The 21,570-nt window shown below is 34.8% G+C and overlaps 3 protein-coding genes across 6 annotated transcripts; all 3 read left to right on the top strand.

Annotated features, from left to right (window-relative positions):
* Positions 1-169: 169 nt before the first annotated feature.
* LOC121755702 (ras-related protein Rab7-like) lies at positions 170-3,973 on the top strand. The gene is made up of 7 exons (XM_042151063.1): positions 170-420; positions 544-570; positions 709-808; positions 904-1,050; positions 2,653-2,733; positions 2,803-2,948; positions 3,648-3,973. Exons 1-7 carry the CDS (start codon positions 368-370, stop codon positions 3,709-3,711), a joined length of 618 nt encoding a protein of 205 aa, XP_042006997.1. The 5' UTR covers positions 170-367; the 3' UTR covers positions 3,712-3,973.
* Positions 3,974-6,538: 2,565 nt separating this feature from the next.
* LOC121755696 (probable ATP synthase 24 kDa subunit, mitochondrial) lies at positions 6,539-10,368 on the top strand. Its single transcript, XM_042151051.1, has 7 exons — positions 6,539-6,697; positions 6,893-6,992; positions 8,227-8,371; positions 8,945-9,055; positions 9,402-9,548; positions 9,757-9,879; positions 10,017-10,368. Exons 1-7 carry the CDS (start codon positions 6,599-6,601, stop codon positions 10,078-10,080), a joined length of 789 nt encoding a protein of 262 aa, XP_042006985.1. The 5' UTR covers positions 6,539-6,598; the 3' UTR covers positions 10,081-10,368.
* A 5,512-nt stretch (positions 10,369-15,880) lies between these two features.
* LOC121755665 (uncharacterized protein At1g76660-like) lies at positions 15,881-20,022 on the top strand. 4 transcript variants are annotated; one of them, XM_042150997.1, is made up of 4 exons: positions 15,881-16,066; positions 16,572-16,865; positions 17,726-18,896; positions 19,430-20,022. In XM_042150997.1, the coding sequence occupies exons 2-4, from the start codon at positions 16,812-16,814 to the stop codon at positions 19,633-19,635; spliced, it is 1,431 nt and encodes a 476-aa protein (XP_042006931.1). In that variant the 5' UTR covers positions 15,881-16,066; positions 16,572-16,811; the 3' UTR covers positions 19,636-20,022. The 4 variants fall into 4 exon arrangements, with proteins under 4 accessions (XP_042006931.1, XP_042006935.1, XP_042006934.1 ...); XM_042151001.1 differs by lacking the exon at positions 15,881-16,066 and adding an exon at positions 17,078-17,108 and having other exon boundaries at positions 16,713-16,865; XM_042151000.1 differs by lacking the exon at positions 15,881-16,066 and adding an exon at positions 17,078-17,195 and having other exon boundaries at positions 16,713-16,865.
* The last annotated feature ends 1,548 nt before the right edge of the window (positions 20,023-21,570 follow it).

Raw genomic sequence — 21,570 nt, 5'->3', positions numbered from 1 at the left:
TATTTAAAACGACGTGTTTAATTAAAATAAGCATTTTTTCCTATATATTTTTTTATTTCTCATTTCTCTTCTTATTTTATTGTATTATTATCGTTTTCAATACGACAAAAAAAGATATTGATTTGGGTACGAACCATTGAGCAATTGAGAAATTAACATGTTATTTGAAAGAAAAGAGAATACTGCTTAAATTCGCATTACCAATAAAAAAAAGTCAATTAGTGTGATTTAGATCGAAATTGGCACCCCTTTTTCCTGTCCATTTTCATCTCACGCAAAAAAAAATTTCTTTTTCCTCTAAAAATGATGAAAAGAGATCGTTGAAAAGGGGACTTTTTGTTGTTGTTGGATTTCAAATCAGTATCCAATGTCATTGCGTAGGCGAACATTACTCAAAGTGATCGTCCTTGGCGACAGCGGGTATTCTAATGCTCATATTATTTCTTTTTTCCTGTGTGATCTAATTTATTGTTTTCGAGTTTAGGGTTAGGTATTGGAATTGACGTGTGTGACGTTGTTGGTTTTTATTTTTATTTGTTTCAGGGTTGGTAAAACGTCGTTGATGAACCAGTATCCTTTAATCTTCTCTCTCATACATCTGGATTGTATTTTTACTTCTTTTTTTTTAGTTTAGTGAAGCTCGATGATTGTTGTATTTGATGTATTGCTCGATTACAATGTGTGAGGCTTCTTTAACTAGTGATACAGATATGTACATAAGAAATTTAGTCAGCAGTATAAAGCTACTATTGGGGCGGATTTCGTCACGAAGGAGCTTCAAATAGATGATCGTCTTGTCACTCTTCAAGTGTGTTTTTAGTTTGCTTTATGTAGTTTTGTTTCTCTTTTGATAAATTTAGGAAAGCACTACAAAGTGAATGAACTTGTATTTGCGTTTGGTAGATTTGGGACACTGCTGGCCAAGAGAGATTTCAAAGTCTTGGAATTGCATTCTATCGAGGGGCGGATTGCTGTGTTTTGGTCTATGATGTTAATGTAATGAGGTCTTTTGAAACCCTTGACAATTGGCATGAAGAGTTTCTCAAGCAGGTTAGTGTCTTCTGTTTATATAGTAGATTGTTTGTCTGCTCAAAAGTTTTTCCTGTTTTGTTGTCATGTTTTGTTGCTGTGAGGTTTCTTGTTTTTCATTTGTTGGCACTTTCTAAAGTTCATCCTGTAAAGCCAACTTGTATGATCAATGAATGTTGACATCTAATAAGGACTTAGACTAGTTAGCTTCAGAAAGGAAGGTTTAATTGTTGTGGTAGTTTCCGGAGAAAGGGAGAAAGTTAAATTTTTACATACGTGTTGAAATTAAATGCTATGCTTACATGATTCTTTCCCGTTTTAATGAGAACAGGTGATGCCATAATGGAATATGTTTTCCATATAAATAGGCTTATGATTGAGAATTTGATTGTTTGTGAGATTTTACTATGTATTCGAACTGAGTTGTGCTTCCAATATTTCTCCATCAACTGCTGAACCTTTTATACATATTCATTGTCATTTCAGGCTCATATTTTATTCGAAAATAAGATAATAAAGACCGAATTAAGGGCAAAGAATGTGAATCATTAGTCCAGAAGGAGAGACTTACACTGTTAGATTGATCAAAGTATACCAATATGTACTACATGTGTCCAAAACATATTTCTCGTGGGCTATGCTGATTTATTTCCACTTTCCGTTCACGTTCAGATAGTTCATTGCCATATAGCCGTATACTTCACCATTAAGTATTTAATAGTAACCACATGAAGATGATTCATGCATTGTAGATTGAAGAGCTTCACCTTTTATAAGGATTAGCATTAGCATCCATTTACAATCTAGAATTGATGGTAAATGTGTAGATAAGAAGGGTTGTTAATGTAGTAGTAGGAAGCTCATATAATGCAGAATTTGCAAACTGAATATGTTACATTGGTAATAATTCTGATGGTCACATATTTTATTCCTTGACTACTGAATGATAGCTTTAATACACAATAACTGGCAAATAAAGTTTAAGATGTATGTCATGCTTTGTGTTCAAAGCTAAGATATTGATGTGCTCATTATGGCCATTAACTAAAAAAATGATGGCCCTATGATTATATGATAGCAATGAGAAGCAATAAAACCCTGTACTTTTGGTGACTATGTGTAAAAATTAAGTTAATGAGTAATATTTTTACCTCTTATCTTCAGTAGATCCATGGTTCACCACTTATATTTTTGGAATGGGCTTCTTTGGCCAATTCATATTTTGATTACAATTCTCAGTAGATTTATTTTTATAGTTGGATATATAGAAAAAGATAGTACATGTTTGTTGTTATGTCAAAGAAGTAGTACGACTTTAGGTTCTTCATGTTAGTTAGATAGGACAATATGGTCATTTCCTCCGTACTTATGTTTTCCCATTAATAACTAGTTCAGTGTGTTAGACAGGTTTAACTTCAGTTTCCTGGACTAAATGAGGTTATGCAAATACTAGCAATAGCATTGTGCTTCTGTTACCGTTGAATAATTATCATTAGCTTAAAGCTCTTATACTAATTCAGTTGGCCATCTAGATATTTCTATTTTTTTTATTTCTTTTGATATCGTCAATATGCTCAGTTCTGGTGGCTATATGTGAAATTGATGGTATTGGGTATAATACAGGCAAATCCACCTGATCCAAAGTCATTCCCATTTATATTACTAGGAAACAAGATTGATATAGATGGTGGCAATAGCAGAGTGGTAAGTTGATTTGTCAAGCTGGTTATATCTTAGTTTCTTCATACTTTATTCTAATTGAAATGATACCAGGTTTCTAATAAAAAGGCAAAGGAATGGTGTGCATCAAAAGGGAACATCCCTTACTTTGAGACATCAGCCAAAGAAGATTACAATGTTGATCTAGCATTCTTTTGTATTGCGAAGGCTGCTTTAGCTAATGAGCATGACCAGGACATGTGAGTGGAATTTACATAGTTTAATTGACACATTTTACAAGTAGTGATCACCACTCTCCCGTCTTTCCAATTCCATTGTCAGGCATAAATAAGCACGAGCTACATATTCACCTTAACAAGAGCTCTGAATTTGGAGTGACTCACTTGTGTAATACTAGATTATGTCATTATGCCCACCAAAGAGAACCAATCAGGAATTTTTTAAATTATAAAATATATAACTTGTGAACTCATAGGGGCTAGGCAACACTACAATGTGTGAATTCACATAATACAGATGTTATTCGACGTAGGAATAGCGAATTCAAATTATATTTTCATTATTAGAAGGTTTAGTAGGTTCTTTTAAATGAAGGATTTTAGTGAAAGGCTTGGACTTATGATTCTTGGGAGTTAAAAACACCGTAGTTGCTGGGCTTTTTTGTTTGTCTCAGTGCCTTATCTTTGTTCTGTTCTTAAAAAGCAGTTATAAATCTAGATAACTAATTAATGTACAATGTACACGTCTCCCGAATACATGTAGTGAAAGTACCATTGGCACCTTTTTGAATAAAAAGACTAAAGATTCAACATAGCTTGCAACTCCTGATTTGCTTTGATTCTTTTCATGTATACAATTAACTGGTTGAGCTTCCCTTGTCTGAGATAGTAACTTGTAGCATCTCGTTTTCTCTAATTCGATTGGAATTTGTACCTCAGATACTTCCAGGGCATTGCAGAGACTCTTCCAGAAGCTGAACAACAAGGTGGCTGTGCTTGCTGATACCGAATTTTGAACCCGCTGTTAACTGGATGGGTTAACTTTGTTCCTAGTGATTCTTGTTTGAGAGTGTTGTTTGTAGGCGCACTTTTGCAAACACTGTATACTAGTATGTTTCTTAAGACTGAGTTTGGGATTGTCCCCCTTTCCATCTATTTATTCTGGATGTTGTAATCTTTAGGTTTTTGATCCTCCTTTGTGATCTTGAGAGGCTTGTGATTTGCTTATTCAATATTCGTTATGCTATAAAACATTATTTGTGCAAGTTTTTTTTACTGCGTTTTGTTATGAATTTTCATATTCAGTGATGTGCAATGTGAAATGTTAAGTCGTTAAGGTAAAGTTAGGGTGAAACGACACCTTAAATGCATAACTAAGACAAGATGTGGTCCACTAGATAAAAAATGGGTGATGTTGATTTTATTGATTGCGTGTACGAACATGGCATCACATAGAGTAAACTATCGAGTGACAACTGCATTATATATACATATACAATTTGAAAACATATTTACATGCATAATACAGTTTTCCAGCATTATATACATCGCGCTTGGATTATTATATCATTGGGGGATAGACTTCATTATATGCAAATTGTTGGAATATGAGTCTTTTTTGTCATTGTAAATTTGAAAATGCACTTACATATTGCTATCCTCATCCTACTACAGGTAATTGATACTCCGTCTACTATTAAATTTCTCATATATGATTGTCACATACTTTAATAAATTATTTAACTTTGTATAGGAAAGTGAGTACAAAAAGTAGTTAGTGTGAATCTACTTTTATATATTGATTTTATAATAAAATTTGAGTGAAATAAAATAATGAAATGTAGTAAACGTGAAATGAGATGTTTGATGGTGGACGGACGAAAAAAGGAATGGGACATCTTATGGCGGACGGAGAGAGTATTTTTTTTAGTTGTACAAGTGATTAATTTTCTTTTTAGAAAAAGCAACATCAATTATCTATACTACTTTATTATTTCTCCTATTTTATTCTCTCTTTACTTCTATATCTTGTTTTATTTTCTGTCATGTGCCGAACAAAAATTGACCACTTGAACCTGGAGCCTGGAGGGGGGAGGGAGTACATTATTTTACTACAATAGTACATTATTAGCTAAGTTACATTATTAGACTAATAATCTACATTATTAGTCTGAAACGTGTCATTAATCTGACCATTAGATCACAAGATTCAATGGACTACTAGTGTTTTGATTTTGAACACTATACATCCCTACTCTAGTTTAAAAAGATATGTAAGTGGAATTAGCTAGTGGAATGTGAGGCATCTTTACCATTTATAGTAATTATGAACTGAGACTCCTATTCGTGGACGGATTAAAATGAAAAAACGAGACTCCTATTCACGGAACAGAAGTAGTATTTTATATTCGTCCGTAGTAAGAGCATCCACAACCGTGCTCTTGCCAGCGGCACGGTTGTGGGCCCGGGCGGTACTATTCATGCCTGCTCTCTGGCAAGAGCACAACACCCACAACTGTGCTCTTCCGCAAGGACGAGCACAATTAATATAAAATTCAATTACACAAAAACATTTCCATAATATTAAAATTCATTTAAAACCCACAATAAATATTACAAATGACAAATAAAATTAAACATTGCATAATTAAAATCCTAAAAATTAAAAATTACATAATTAAAATCCTAAAAATTAAAAATTACATAATTAAAATCCTAAAAATTAAAAATGACACTACTCGTTGCCGAATTTCGCCCACATGTGGTTGATTAGGTCTTCTTGTAGTTGATTGTGGATTCGAGTATCGCGCATTGTGTGTCTTGTCTCGATCCTCTGGCCAACCGTCGTATGCTCGCCTCGGCGTAGGGGAGACCTCGCTGTTGAGCTTCCGGCTTCGTCCTCGTCGTAGAAGCTAGCCGCCCTCGGCCCTTCGTCGGCTATAATCATGTTGTGTAATATGAATGTGTGTATTTATAGATGATTTTGGGGGAAAAAAAATAAAAAAAAATCAAAAAAATTCAGAAAAAACGGGAAAAAAACGGCCATATTTTTGGGATTTGGAAAATATTTTTTTTTTTATTTTTTAGCATTATTTATAATTAAATACCGATTTTTAAAAAAAAAATAAAAAAAAGTTTAAACACAACGGCTATGCCGTTGACGAATGGGAGCGCGCCACGTGTGCGTCCGCTGGCACGGACGTGCTCGATACATCGAGCAGCGCCGTGCCAGCGGCGCGGCTGCAGCGGCGGCGGTCCTGCGCCTTGCCAACGGCGCGGACTGCGGTGGCGTCTTTCGCCACCGCTGCGGATGCCCTAACAATCTAGCTCAAACTCTACATACATTGAAATGAACAAAAAATGTCAATTAGAGTGTATGATTTTTGCTGTACTCTGAGCATGTATTTGTTGCTCAGTGTTGAATCTTTATTTGTATAACCAAGAGACCAGAGTAGAGTTCTCAATCTCGGGTCCAATTATTAAGAAAAGTACATATTAAACCAATTATAATTGTGATTGTCCTATTATTTTGATTTATTATATAAGATAATAGTGTGATATAATATTTGAAAAGTTAAAATAAGATTATCTAGGATTGAATTAGTTATAGTGATTAATAGTATGAAATAAATAATTATAAAATAGTAATATAATCTTAACACTGTAAAAACATTTGAACCTTTTAAGAAAAATTCAATCAAATTTAAAAGATAAGATTTGTGTCAAATAAACATAGTCAGGAGTCAGGACTAGGAATGAGTGAATATGAATATAATCGAAAGTGTATTTAAAAAATGAAATTGGGGTGTTATATAGAAAGCCCATAAAATTAGAGGCCCAGCTAAGGAAACGACGGCGTTTTCCGTTCTCATCACTGTCATTTCCGAGACATGCATATCTACCTAGGTCAGTTCCAATCAAAGCCTTCTCCAATTCCAAATCCCAAAATGGCTTTCGCCGCTCGATTCATCTCGAGATCCACACGCCAGGTATTTCCTCACTCGTATTTTTAACTCTGCATTTTGTTCTATTGACCGGATCTGTGTGCGGAATGCTAGGCTTATTTCAGTATGATCGCAGCTCAAATCGTTGATTATGTTGTGGTCTTATAATTTTCATGATTTGCCCTTCGATGAAATACGGATTATTGAATTGCGATGTCCTTTTTTTGTGATTTGCTGCAGTTGTATGCTGGGCAAAGTGTTCTTCGATCGGAGTATGCTATTCCTGCGCGCTCCTTTGCCAAAGGAGCTGGCGGCGCTCCCTCCTCCTTGAAGGGTGATGGTGAGTTCTTAATTGTGTTCTTCACTCTCTCGCACCATTGCTGGCTATTTTATTTTATCTTTTGGGGTCAGTTATTGGGTTGGATGCTGATGATGACGATAAAAGCCTCCTGGTATTTAGGGAGATAACCATGGGGTAGAGAAAGGTTTCACACCCTGAAATGATTCGTGAGAAAACACATTTCTACAAATTAGCGTTGTCAGGTGGTGTTTGAAATGGTGTACTTAACTATCCAGGGTTTTTTATTATGTTAAATTTGACGAATTCGTTTTTACCAAGGGGATTATGATTGTAAATGTGTGATTATGTGGCTCAGAAAGCCATCAAGTGACCTCATTAGAGTAAATTGGGGCAGATTGTTTGGAATAATATGAAATTACTGTCCTAACACACCAGTTGTATGAAAATTTTATTAGTACATCACTGATGTGGATGCTGGGTAGAGTAGAACTACTAATAATATTCCTATTGTGCATGTGTTGGGCTAATGGGCTTATCAATTGTTTCGTGAAACATCCAATTTGTTGCGTCTTGTGACACACGATTACAAGTTGTGAGCATGTAGCAAAATTATCTTCTTTTGGTTATCTTTATCAAACATTGCAACTTTGAAGTAGTCTTGTGACCTCAGATGTACTTACAGATTTTTACATCTGCATGTTTATATTCACATGTTACTACATCTGTTGTGTTAGGTACTTAGGGAAATTTTCAAAAGGTTTCCTATCGCATTGTGGATTCATCTGGCAGCATTCCCAGATTCAAATGATGACTCTATATAGTATACATTTGATTTATTGATTATATCGGGAATCAGCATTTACCAAACTTATTTCAAATGAATGTTATAGCAATATACTTTATAAATGAATCTCATGATATATGTTGCTAGCACAAAATGCTGGAATCATGATCTGTATCTTTAACATGTTTTTTTTGCTTTATTTGATGCTGTTTTCAAGGATTTCTTAGCTCTTGATTCAACATATTATCCTGAAATTTAAGAACCTTTTTCAAAATATTATCTTGTGGGCTTCCTCAACTTTTTAACAGCTCGATGCTGGCGGATTGCCTATTTATTGTGTTTCAGTCACTAGCTGTTGATAGGCAGTACCATATAATTCTCTATGCCTGCACTTTCAGGTGCATATGATATTTAGAGTTTTCGGGTTACTGAATGCTTGATGTCTCTTATATATCTGTGTTTCTGACTGTTGCATATTTGTATACGAAGAGATGTTGAAGGGTATATTTCTTGAGGTTAAGAAGAAATTTGAGACAGCCATGGGGATCTTAAGGAAAGAGAAGATCACCATTGCTCCTGAAGATCCTGCTGCTGTGGAGCAGTATGCCAAAGTCATGCAGACTGTAAGAGAAAAGTGAGATCTTCTTACAGTGACTCTTTGTTTACTTGGTCTGTATCAAATTACTTTAATGCCCTTACGTTTAATAGTATTTGTTTTCTCTGAAATAAGAGATAACTTAAATAATTAATTTTACCATGGAACACATGCGATTGTGATGGAGTCCCTGTGTTTGCTAGTATATTTTAGTATTTTATTTTTAGTTTTTAAGTTTTAAATTGGATTGGAGTCTCAACAAGTGTTTATCCCTCAAAGTTAGCACTTCCTTCTATGGAGTGTTTTATAATGTGAAGAACATATATTAGAACTTAGAAGTTCCACTAGCTAGCCAGTCATAATTTTTTTTATTTTGAATCGTATAGAAATATGAAAACTATTCACTTATTTTTTGTTTCACCATTTAATGGAAACACTATATCGCATCACAGACTACACATCTTCATATGTCCTCCCTTACTTTTGTTTATGTATTTCCTTTTTTCATTCAAGCTTCTGAAAATCATTTAGATATGTAAAACATCTTCTTTCCATGTCTATCTGTTCATAGGATATTGTTCTTTTATTTATTGCTGTGCATTCTACCTGCAGGGCTGATCTTTACTCTGAGTCACAGAGGATCAAGTACACAATTGATACACGAACCCAAGACATTCCTGATGTTCGTTCCTACTTGCTAGCTGTAAAGGAAATAAGGGTGAAGTATGTTTATGCATAAATTCCCTGTTTATATATCCTTTCAATTATGTATGCTTCCTTCTGAATTTCTGGATATTTTTTTCAACAATTATTTTTGTTTCATTTTTCCCAGCATTGTTATTCATGTGAAATTTAGGATACATATGATTTTTTACTTCTTTAATTTTTCAATCTCTACTTTTATGCACTCATTAACATGCTTGGTTGAGTCATGGAATTCTTTTATTTGGAATTTTATTTTCTGACAAGGCAATTTTGGTCAAGGAAAATGTCATGTGAATGTTGTTTTAGGCTTTTAGCATGCCAATCAACTGCTTCGGTTGCTCATTTTGTCAATTACTTTTGGCAGGAGAGGCCTTACTGATGAACTAGGCGCAGAGACTATGATGATAGATGCACTGAACAAAGTTGAGAAGGAATTGAATAAACCTCTCTTGAGAAACGATAAAAAGGGGATGGACCTGCTGAAGGCAGAGTTTGATAAGGTCAACCAAAAGTAAGCTCCACGAAGTAAAATTAGCATTCATAAAGAAGCAATATCTTCTATCTATTTGTCATTGGTAAAACCTTGTTATTTGAAACAAGTTTTTTATTTTTTATAAATTACAGCATTGCACTCTGATAAGCATATGATAAATGTTGCAAGTATCACAATACTAGGCTTTTCCTTGGTGTGTACTTATTATTAACTCATCATCATGTAGGCTCGGCATTCGTAGAGAAGATCTGCCGAAACTTGAGCAGCAGTTGGAACTCAAACTTGCAAAAGCCCAACTTGAAGAGCTGAAGAAAGATGCTCTTGAAGCCATGGAAACTCAGAAGAAACGGTATGCCTTTTAGCCGTCCTTGCAACCCCCCTCCCCCTTGTGCATTCTGTATGTGTTTAATTGAATGCATGCAACATGCCATTGATGTCGAGACAAGTAAAATTTGAGCAAAATCTCTCCCTTTCATCTTATTGCAGGGAAGAGTTTAAGGATGAAGAAATGCCTGATGTGAAGTCACTAGACATCCGAAACTTCCTTTAGACTGAAATTCACACCTATCTTGTGTAATTTTTTTTTTTGCATAATTCACTCTTGGGCAATTTCCTGTGTGGGAGATATTTTGCTGCTGACTGATTGAAGAGGAACACACACATAAGAGTCCTGCCTTTGTTTGATAATAATACTATGTCAGGAATTTTCTAAATGATGCATTGTCTTGAAACAAACAATAGTTGTGCTGCATCTTAGCACAATATTTCTTTGTACTCACTCACTATTTGCAATCTCCTTTCAGTACAGGGCTCAAAATCTGAGTGGTTTCTTCTCTCCTGTTTTGAGTGTTGATAGTATTGTCTAAGTAATCAACATATATTATTTAAAGTAATTAATTTAGATGTAATTCTCTCTAGAACATTGTCGTATATACCTGCACTATATTAACTTATTCTGTTGCATGGTGAATCATATTCCTTTTCTGGATATCTCATAAGTCTAATTATATGTGAATTATTTAAATTTTGTAGTAAAAAATGCAGTAGTGCTTTTACATTTTTTTATGCTCTCTTTATTTCTCTACTTTAATAGTATATCTTAGTATATTTTATTTTCTCTCCCTTTAATAATTAGAGGGAACATCGTTTTTAGTACATCAACTATTCAAAATGAGCAAATTTGGTCCGTAATATTTCATAATATCTTTTAAGGTCCATTAATTATAAGTTAATATCAATTCAACTACTTTTTTGCTATTTCCAATATTTTCGTAACCAAAGTACCTTTAAGACCAATTCAATCTATTTACCCTCTCATTTTCATTAAAGTATGTAATTTGGGATAGTTGATGTACCAAAAAAGATATTCCTTCTAATTTTAATTTCAAAATAAAATATCTTAATGATATTAATATTCTATTACTATTAGTTATTTACGTTTAGTTTTACTTATTTGTAATATTTTAAATCATTGTACTATATTTAATATTAATAGTGAAATAACTTAGATATAAATATATGTAAACATTATACTTATACAATATTTTTATATAAAAGTAGTTCAATTTATTAGAAGAAATATTAATTTTTCAATCTTAAAGCTATACATAGAATATATTATTTTTAAGTGCAATACAAAATTGATGATTAGAAATAAATTAAAATTTATTAACATACATAGAATCTTAAATAATTCAAACAGCTAAGTTTTATTTTATCTACTCTTATGTAGTAAGTGTAATCTAAAAAAATTAGTTGAAATTATCAATAATCAATTTAATAAAAAAGATAATGACATTTTTAGTTGAATATATGATTAATTTAAATCTATGATTTTTAATTAAATAAAAAATCAATAGTTGCTATCAATTGTTTAATATCACAATGTCGCGTCTTAATATTATCATTAGGCTATTTACAACATCATGAAAACTGTTCATAGTTCTCATATCTATTCCCTTGACTATTCGTGAATCATATTTTTTCTACTTATTAAATTTTTATTTCAATGTAGTATATATTATATATTATGATTAACTTAAATTTTCAGTTTAATAAAATTACGAGATTCATTAAAATAAAATATTTATCTTAGTACTATCTAAATAATTGAGAAGGTAACCATATAAAAGTATTAACTAGCACTATAAAGTAATATCATAATATTCAAATAAGGTATGATATATATTAATAATATTTGCATAAGATCTATTAAACTTAATCCTAAATAAATTAGAAGAAAGAAAAAAGTGGATGAATAAATAGATTGAATTGCCCTTGATGACATTAAGGATACTTTAGTCATGAAAATATTGAAAATAGCCAAAAGTAGTTGAATTGTTATTAACTTATAGTTAATAGACCTCAAAAGATATTATGAAATGTTATATACCAAATTTACTCATTTAGTATAGTTGATGTACTAAAAAAGAGGTTCTTTCTAATAACTAAATACGGAGTATCATTTTTCTTCAATCTTGTGTTCACAAGAATGTCTTATGAATTCTTTTTAGTTATGATAGGATGAAGAGAGTAATTAACATCCAGAAGAGAGAACCTGAAACTTCGATATAAAGTAACTAAAATTGAGAATATAAGGATAGAGCAAGATTAATTCTAATATTTAATTTTCGTGGAATTCGTAGATGTATAGATATTCGTGTGTATCGATACTGAATGTATCTTGGGATACAATAATAAATGCATCTATCATCGATAGATCTCTATAAATTCATCCAATGAATATTTATTTCAATTTCAAGTAAAAGCCACTTTGGTCTCCATGTTGTAGAACAGTACACCATCAATTGTACGACATCAAATTCATGATTTTGGTTATTTATTGGGTTAATTATAATAAGGTTGTATTTCTAATCAAAATAAAAGTGATTTTTGTACAGACCCTTAGAATCCCAATTTCATTTCCCTTGTTCATAGTACTCACTCAGCCACACAATAAGAGACTTATTTCATTTTGGCGCAAATTTTAAGAAAAGTGTGTTTAATAAGTTAGTGGAATATTGTATCACTATACTAATTACTCTTACTTTATTTATCATCTACTTTACTCTCTCTTTATTTCTCCTACTTTAGAGCATTTGCATCGGTGCTCTTAGCTAAGAGCAGGCGTCGTGCCGACGACGCGGCCAACACTCTGTTCGCCGATGTGCTCCTGCCGACGGCATGACCGACCGCGCTTGGGTCCCGGCCGGTGTCACCGTACGTTGGAGGGGAGAGAATCACGGCCTGGGCGTGCCCAAGTTCCGTCCTGGCCCAGCGTTAGACGTGCCCGGGCCGTGCCCCAGCGAGCCACAATTTATTTTATTTTATTTTTCAATTTTTTTGCCTATTTATACTCCTTTTCTTCAACATTCTTCCAACAATTTCTCCATTTCAATCATCTTATTTTTATGACTTGTATTTTTATTTTCTAGGACTTGTAATTTTTTTTCTAGGATTTGTAATTTTCTTTTTTCAACTAAACAATGAATTTTCCCGGTTTTAATTATTCAACGTATTCTATTTTACGAGTAAAATATATTGTAGTTGTGAATAGTGCAATTTAATAGTTGTGGCCTGGGATGGGGCCTGCAGAGTTAGAGTAGTTGTGGTCGAGACTTAAATTTAGGGGAATGATGACGTGGAGGGGACTTGAGGCCTGAATCCGGGCCAGTGTTGTGGATGCTCTTAGCATCGAGCACTGCCGTGTTGAAGAGCAGGGCGACGTGGCATTCACTGATTGACCAACAACATTTCCGTTGGAATTTCCAATTTTTTAAAAAAATTGAAAATAATCCCAAAAAAAATATTTCTGGATTCCAAAAAATATAGCCGTTTTATTACCTTTTTTTGATTTTTTTTTTTATTTTTTAAAAAATATTTAATCCAAAATCATCTATAAATACACACAGTCATCATCCATTTTTCACATCAAATTATCTGTCACTCATACTTCTCTCATATTTTTTCATACAATTCACCTACATCTTTCTCTCTCACTCAAACATTCTCTAAATTAAAAAATGGATATGAACGATATCACTGTGAAAACGGAGCGCGAAGAACAAGAATACTATCAACAATATCGTGCCGCCTATGATGCCTATGTCACCACCGCTGCCCCCGCCCCTCCTCCTCGACCAACGAGATCAAATCGCCGCTACATCCCTCGTGACCGGGGCTCACTGACAACTGTTTTTCCGACAAGCCGCGGTTTCAAGCAGATTACTTCCGGCGCCGTTTCCGCGTGTCAAAACGCTTGTTTATGCGTATTGCCAACACATTGTCCGCCCGTGTTGAATACTTTCAATCACGTACAGACGCAATCGGTCGGCAAAGTCTCTCGGCATTGCAGAAGTGTACTTTTGCCCTCCGACAATTTGCTACCTGACAAACGGTTGATATGTTCGACGAGTATTTGCATGTGGGTGAGTCAATTGGAATCCCATGCCTCAAAATTTTTTGTGTCGGCGTTCGTTCTGCTTTCGGTGAGAAATTCCTTCGGGCACCCACCACCGAAGATTGTCAACGGTTGCTTCATCTTTACGAAACAGTCCACGAATTTCCTGGTATGCTTGGCAGCATTGACTGCATGTATTGGAGATGGAAGAATTTCCCGAATGCTTGGAGGGGGCAACACTTAAGCGGCAACAAAGGCTGCGGCCCAACGCTTATCCTTGAAGCGGTTGCCGACTACCGCCTATGGATTTGACATGCATATTTCGGTGTGGCTGGATCCAACAACAACTTGAACGTGCTCTATTCTTCACCCCTCTATGATGTTTTGAATGGTGTAGCACCGGTGATCGACTTCACCGCCAACATGTCGCAAGACCCGAAACGAGTTCTTTATGTGTAGCATGAAGAGGCTGCCCGGAAAGACGTTGAAAGAGCTTTTGGGGTCCTTCAAGCCCGATTCAACATTGTGAAGACTTCGGCTCGATTGTGGTACATTAAGAATATTGCCGACATCATATATACGTATATTATCTTGCACAACATGATTATAGCTGACGAAGGAGCGAGGGCGGCTAACTTTTCTGACGAGGATGAAGCCAGAAGCTCAACCGCAAGGTCTCCCCCATGCCGAGGTGTGCATACGACGGTGCGCGAGAGGATCGAAAGAAGACACACAATTCACGATACCAAAACCCACATTGAGCTACAAGAAGACCTAATCCAACACATTTGGGCGAAATTCTGCCACGAGCAGTGATTTTTTTAATTTATGAGTTTAATTATATAGTAATTTTTAATTTTTAGGATTTTAATTATGTAATTTTTATTTTTTTAGTAATTTGTAATCGTATTTCAGATATTTTAAATGTATTTTAATATTGTGGAAATGTTTTTAGTAATTGAAGTATTTAAATTCAATAATAGAATGACTAGACCTTTGACCATGCTCTTGCGGATGAGCATGAATATAGGTGTTGTGCTCTTGCGGAAGAGTACGGCGTAAAAAATGAATAAAAATGGGTCTGGGGCGCTCACATCCATGCTACTCCCTCCGTCCCCAAAGAGTATAACTTTGGGTTCGACACGTGTTTTAATAAATAAAGAGAAAGTAAGAGAGAGAGAGAAAAAGGGTAGTGGAAATAATGTTAGTGGAGAGTGAGGTCCATAGTATTATAATGGTATAAGTGTTAATGATAATGATAAAAGTTGTAAATAAAATGATGTGTAGGGGTAGTATGTTGTTTGAATTTTTTTAAAATTAGAAAGTTCATACTCTTTAGGGACGGACGAAAAAGGAAATAGTTCATACTTTTTAGGGACAGACGAAAAAGTCGAACCCGGGTCTATTGCTTGGAAGGCAATAATCCTAGCCATTGGGCTACACACACCAGTTGAGATATCTTGAAAATTAAATTGTTTTATACATTTAGTAAGATGAAAATGTGATAAAAATTAATTTTTATAAAATGTATTAATTTTTATAACATGAATTTTTCTAATTTTAAATCCAATTACATTACTAATAATGTGACTCTACTCTTGACTAACTCATAAGCATATGAACATTAATTTTTATAAATGTATGAACATTAATTTTTATAAATAAAATGAAGTTTTTTCCCCAATTTTTATAGTTATTTAAATATTTAAATAAAAGAAAATGCATAGGGCGCGCTTTAGGGCGTCTCACTGTAGGTGGGGGTAGGAGGATGAAACTGATGACGTGCGCGCCATAGGGCGCGCCTTATGGCGCCCACTGGTAATGTTCTTACCATTTATAGTAAAAGTGAAATAGAATTACGAAGGAATAGTATAATACTCTAATTTTATGAAAAAAAGGGGAAATATAAAATAATACAATGAAAAATGAAATTCTGTATAACGAAAAATTATCGAACGCTTCAAACTTCAATCAATCAACGATCAAGAGAAAGCTGATCAGATCTACGCCCTTTGCTTTCTTTCCCTTTTACACGCATCTCTCTCTCTACATTATCACTCAGCTTCTGCGGATCTTCGCGCTCTTTGCTCTCTCCTAGCAGCCGAACTCAGAGAAATGTGGACACTTCTTTTTCCAGGTAACTGCATTTGCTCAGTTGCTCTAATTTATACTGTGTTTTCTTCTTCATTTTCCGTCTGTAATTTTTTAGCTGTTTTGCTTGCTAGGTTTTCGTGTTTTCTAATTCGTGTAATAATATGTAGTTTAAGATTATTTTGTGTGAGTGGCGCTGGGTGATTTGTCAAATTTCCTTGTTTAATTCTCCGCCTTATGATGTGATGTGGGTGAGAATTTTTTAGGGGTTGTTGAACATTTTTCATGCTGTTAGAGCACAGTAGCTGGTCAGCATTTCCCTGGAAAGGAGTAGGGTCAACTTTCTTGTTTGTTAGTAACAGGATTTTCTTTTTACTATCAGGTGAATTGGAATGTTATTATTTTGATCAAGAGCTGGCAATGAAGCAGCGTTAGGAATTTCATGTGTATTGGGAAAATTTTTGAGCTTAATGACTTCTGTGAAAAAAATTCTGTTCAGAATATATTACCTAATTGTGCTTTCTTCTTGTATGCTGTTACGGATTTTTCAGGTGCATGCGACTGGATAGGATTGAGAAGCAAATTGAGCTTCTTTTAATTGGTCCATGCTTGAAGGTTTAGTAAGCTCTTGTAATTTCATAGAATTTCCTAAGCCTGTCATAGAGCATTTGTCGCTGCTGGTTTGCGTGAATTATAGCCACTTCGACCCCAGTTAAACAGAGTGACAGACTTGTCACCGAGGAAAAGTGTACAAAGAGTTTAGTGTGGGGTCCTCCAGTGAATAGCTTGTTATGGCATCGGTGCAGAATCGGTTTCTGCAGCCACAGCAACCTCCAGCACCTCGGGTATGCTAATGATTAATACATGCATCATCATTTGCCATTTACTCATTTGCTTCTTGCGCCCATATATGCCATTTTAGGTGTAGGATTCGAGTGTTATTAGTGGAGGTAGATCTTCCATGTCACATAGACTTCATCTTTCTTGATGATGCTAGCAGCATCCTAGAACTTTATAATTTCAGAATACTGAAAAAACCTTTTGTTGTGATTCAAAGGTATAAATGGGACTCCATAGAGGCGCAGAAAGTAAGTTTAAAAGTGTCTTTGTTAGCTCAAATGCAGAATTTCAAAATCTATTCAGAAGCTTGGCGAGTTACAGCATATTTTTGCGATGTATGATTCAGAATATCATTTATCCTACAGTAAGATGATATATTCTGTAGTAGTTTACACTGTATGCAACCTTCCCTCTATGTTTTGGGGATATTTCCTTTGATGTGTCTTTCCCTGATATCCCACCCTTCCAAGGCAGGCTTTCTTTACTCTTTGGGAATTTAAGCTTAAACTTTGAAAGAAATAAATTAACGTGTTCATAACTATGGTTAGATTAATATTCCTTAAACTGATAGCTGACACGGAAGTCGGGGCAAAGAATCATCACGTGCACCATTTTCTATTTAGAGATATATCTCATAATAGCTTCTTTTTGCACCTGCTTATGTGCTAACTTGTCATTTCGATTAAGTGAAACAATAGTTCAGTAATACATTCAGGTAGTCTCAGCTATTCTTGAAGTCAAAGTACCCAACAGAACCTATTGTTGTAGCTTATTTCTCTTATTGTCTTCTTTATTTCAGTTGATTTATGTGAAAAAACATTTTTTTGAATGTACATGTGATGATACTGAGTTATTATATTGGCAGCGGAAAAGGTGGGCAGGTTGTTTGGGTGGACTGTCTTGTTTCCGGACACAAAAAGGTGGAAAGCGTATTGTTCCTGCATCACGCATCCCGGATGCCAATGCTATATCAAATCAGCCAATTTGGCCTCAAGGTGGTGGATTGCCTAATCAGGCTACTGGCGTTGCTTTGTCTCTTTTAGCTCCACCATCCTCACCTGCTTCATTCTCGAATTCTGGCCTCCCATCAACAGCTCAGTCCCCCAACTGCTTCTCGTCTGCCAATTCACCTGGAGGTCCATCATCTACTATGTTCGTCACTGGTCCATATGCTCACGAGACTCAGCTGGTCTCACCTCCTGTATTCTCGTCTTTCACAACTGAGCCATCTACAGCTCCTTTAACTCCTCCACCAGAGCTGGCACATTTGACAACTCCATCTTCACCAGATGTGCCTTATGCACATTTCCTTTCATCGTCGGCGAAATTCAAAACCACTGATAAGATCAGCTACCCTGATGCAAATGATCTTCAATCAACATATTTACTTTATCCGGGTAGTCCTGCAAGTATGCTTAGATCACCTGTTTCCAGGACGTCCGGTGATTGCTTATCGTCATCCTTCAATGGAAGGGAATTCCCTTCTCAGTGGGATCCCTCTATCCCTTCAGAAGGGTCTCCATATGCAAAGTCCGACTCAGGCATGTTTCCTAATGCCCAGGCAGTTGTAGCCTCCAAGTCACGTCAAGATTCCAATTTCTTCTGCCCAGAGACGTTTGCTCAATTCTACCTTGACCATTCATCCTTTTCTAATTCTGGTGGTAGGCTAAGTATTTCCAAGGAATCAGATGCTTATTCAAATGGTGGAAATGGATACCAGAACCGTCAGAACAAAACTTGCAAACCAGATGCTGAGGAACTCGAAGCTTACAGAGCATCTTTTGGTTTTAGTGCAGATGAAATCATCACCACAACTAATTATGTTGAGATCTCTGATGTGTTAGATGACTCCTTTAGCATAACACCTTTTGCTTCCAGTAAGCATACCGAGGAGGAACGTATTACAACTCCACCCAAGAAAGATGTAATTGAAACCGAGAAGAGGGAAGAACATTTTCCTTGCCCACAGCTCAGTAAAGTACGTCTGAATCGTTCAAGTAGCGTGCATATTGGAGGTTCATATGATCACATTGAAGGTGAATTATTAGTTTCTTGTTTACATAATCTTCTTACCTTGTGTTAAGCTTATTAGAAATTCTTTCACATATGTCTTCTCTGATCAAAGAGCGAGTGATCTTCATTTTTGTTTATCTGTCAATATTCATCGGTTGATGAGAAAATTGGTTTCTTATAGCTCAACTCTTTCCTACTCCATCCATTCCATAAAAATATGCACTCTTTCCTTTTTAGTCCGTCCCTCAAGAATATGCACTTTCTAATTTTGTAAACTCTTTTCTGTCTAATGAGTTGGGCCCCATTCTCCACTAACAATACTTTAATTACTTTTTTCTCTCTACATCTCTCTTACTGCATTAAAACCCGTGCCAAATCCAAAGTGCATTTTCTTTGGAGATGGAGGGAGTATCATATAAATTTAAGCTACTCGTATTAAAAATAAAAATATTGATCTTTTATGCAAAATGATTGAATCTACTCACATATTCTTGTCATCTGCGTCTTCCTTGTACCTCTTTTCTTGACAATAACAATGGTTTTACTCATGTCTTAGATCAAATTCCACAGAGGCGGTTAGGAGATACTGGACGAAGCCTCCACAGTAACCACACTTTGAGCGACTGTGGCAGCATATTCTCTAAGATGGGTGCTTCTGGGGTCGGGCGTAAGTATAAGTTTGGTGCATCAAATTCCGATGCAGAGATTGAATACACGAGAGTGTCAAGTTTGAGAGAAGGGCGCTACCGGAGAGTACACTAAGGTTAGGTTACTCCACCTTTCCCGGCACAGGAGCCATGGGGAACTTTTGTGGGGTGTTGGGTGTTCCTTAGCCGCATGATCTATCCAACACCTGCGTTGCGTCTGTCATATAATGTGCCTGCCAATGATGGTATATTTCTCATGAAAATGCTGGGAATGGATCACCTGGGGATGAGTTTGGAGCAAAGAGGGAGATGAGATTGTTTATGTATGTAAATGTTTAAGCATTTACATGGTCCTAAAATGACAGTAGTGGCTTTAAATATAATTGTGTAGTATGTAGTGCCCACTCAACATTTTGGGATCATGTCTGATTACCTTCTCTTTGTTGTACAAATGTTTATTCAGTATATACAGTTTACTACTCGAGATTTCTAGTGATTTCAATTTAGTATTCTTATACATTTCAATGCAGTAAATAACATCTTATACATGTATAAATATAACACATTGGATGTAATCAAATGCAAACTCTAAATATTGTACAAACTCCAAACTATGATTTGGACCATTAGAAAATGTCAATAGGTGATAAAATAATACCAACAAAAAATATAAACACGGTGTTAATGGTTGATGTTGTGTAGACATTGTATTGACATTGTGTTGATATTGTATTATACATCAAGATCTTGAAATTTTACACTGTGTTGACACTGTGTTGAAACTGTGTTGGAGTTTGTATAATATTTAGAGTTTGTATTTTTATCCTATAACACATTGTGAGGAAATATACAAAACTCTAACAATGATTTGCGCAAGTGGGGATCTATTCATATTTGGAGATAGAGTTGCTACAAATCCTACAAAGATAAGAGCATGCTTGATAGGTTTTTCCTTTATTAAACCCAGAGGGTTTATGAGATTAACAGATGAGAAACAATTTGAAAGAATTGAGCCAGACTACTAGAACTATCGGTCTTAAAATCAGAAATAAATGGTCTTGTTTTTTTTCACTTCAATCAGAATTCCAATCCGAACTCAAACATGGATTCCTTTTTTTCTTTTTGACAAATCTTAGAAATCATTCATTTTGACTATTACAGAAGTTCATCAAGAATTATGGGCTTATCTCTACTTTTTTAACAGATTTATTAAAATATGATGGGTTTAACCAAAATGATAAGAGAGTTATGACATGAATTTTAGGCATTCAATGCTTTTGCTTCTAGCTATGAAATTGATGCAGTTTTAATGCAATAAAACCACCCTATTGCCTTTATGATAAAAGTTACTCCCTCTTATCAGAAATAGTATAATTATGATTTATAAGCGGATTGTATATAATCACATGTCTTCTCATCATTTTTATTATGCATTCAATTAAAATTAATTTCTTAATTACAAAGTCACATGTATACGTTACACCCATATTAAAAAAACAATGTATTTATACCCAAATTTGAACAGAAATACTAGATAATAAATAATTTAGAAAAACATCCACCATTGAGGAAAATAAAATAATTCCAAAAATTTAAGAAAATTCTAGATAGTCCCAAAAGTTTGGAGAAAAAATTTGAAACTCTCAAAAGTTCCAAAGTATTTAATGCAGAGGGATGTGATCAAATCAATAAGTGAAATTCTATCAAAAATTAAAGTAAATCTCAGTCATTTGATCTTGTGATGTAACCGTTAGATTAATGTCACGTGTCATAATTAAAGTAAATCTCAGTCATTAGATCTTGTGATGTAACCGTTAGATTAATGCCCCGTATCATCTAATAATGTAGATTGTGTAGTCTAATAATGTAGCTCGACCAATAATGTAACACGTTTTGTCTAATAATGTAGATTGTGTAGTCTAATAATGTAGCTCGGCTGATAATGTAATGCTTTTAGTGTAATAATGTAGCTCAGATATTATTATCACAACCATCAAATCTAAGGATCTAATGGCTGAGAGTTGCATTAATTTTTTTTACAGAATTGTAC

This window comes from Salvia splendens, chromosome 11 (genome assembly GCF_004379255.2).
Source record: "Salvia splendens isolate huo1 chromosome 11, SspV2, whole genome shotgun sequence".
Lineage (NCBI taxonomy): Eukaryota > Viridiplantae > Streptophyta > Magnoliopsida > Lamiales > Lamiaceae > Salvia > Salvia splendens.
The sequence above is the reverse complement of the archived record's forward strand: the minus strand, read 5'-3'. Positions and strand labels throughout refer to the sequence as shown.

What these genes read in the sequence shown, in the direction of transcription:
- LOC121755696 (XM_042151051.1), top strand. Translation starts at nt 6,599, where the DNA reads ATGCATATCTACCTAGGTCAGTTCCAATCAAAGCCTTCTCCAATTCCA. An exon ending in GTAAAGGAAATAAGGGTGAA is followed by an intron (nt 9,056 to 9,401) that starts GTATGTTTATGC and finishes TACTTTTGGCAG; the next exon opens with GAGAGGCCTTACTGATGAAC. An exon ending in ATGGAAACTCAGAAGAAACG is followed by an intron (nt 9,880 to 10,016) that starts GTATGCCTTTTA and finishes ATCTTATTGCAG; the next exon opens with GGAAGAGTTTAAGGATGAAG.
- LOC121755702 (XM_042151063.1), top strand. Translation starts at nt 368, where the DNA reads ATGTCATTGCGTAGGCGAACATTACTCAAAGTGATCGTCCTTGGCGAC. An exon ending in AAAACGTCGTTGATGAACCA is followed by an intron (nt 571 to 708) that starts GTATCCTTTAAT and finishes CTAGTGATACAG; the next exon opens with ATATGTACATAAGAAATTTA. An exon ending in ATGGTGGCAATAGCAGAGTG is followed by an intron (nt 2,734 to 2,802) that starts GTAAGTTGATTT and finishes AAATGATACCAG; the next exon opens with GTTTCTAATAAAAAGGCAAA.
- LOC121755665 (XM_042151000.1), top strand. Translation starts at nt 17,139, where the DNA reads ATGCAGAATTTCAAAATCTATTCAGAAGCTTGGCGAGTTACAGCATAT. An exon ending in TTACAGCATATTTTTGCGAT is followed by an intron (nt 17,196 to 17,725) that starts GTATGATTCAGA and finishes TTATATTGGCAG; the next exon opens with CGGAAAAGGTGGGCAGGTTG. An exon ending in TTCATATGATCACATTGAAG is followed by an intron (nt 18,897 to 19,429) that starts GTGAATTATTAG and finishes CTCATGTCTTAG; the next exon opens with ATCAAATTCCACAGAGGCGG.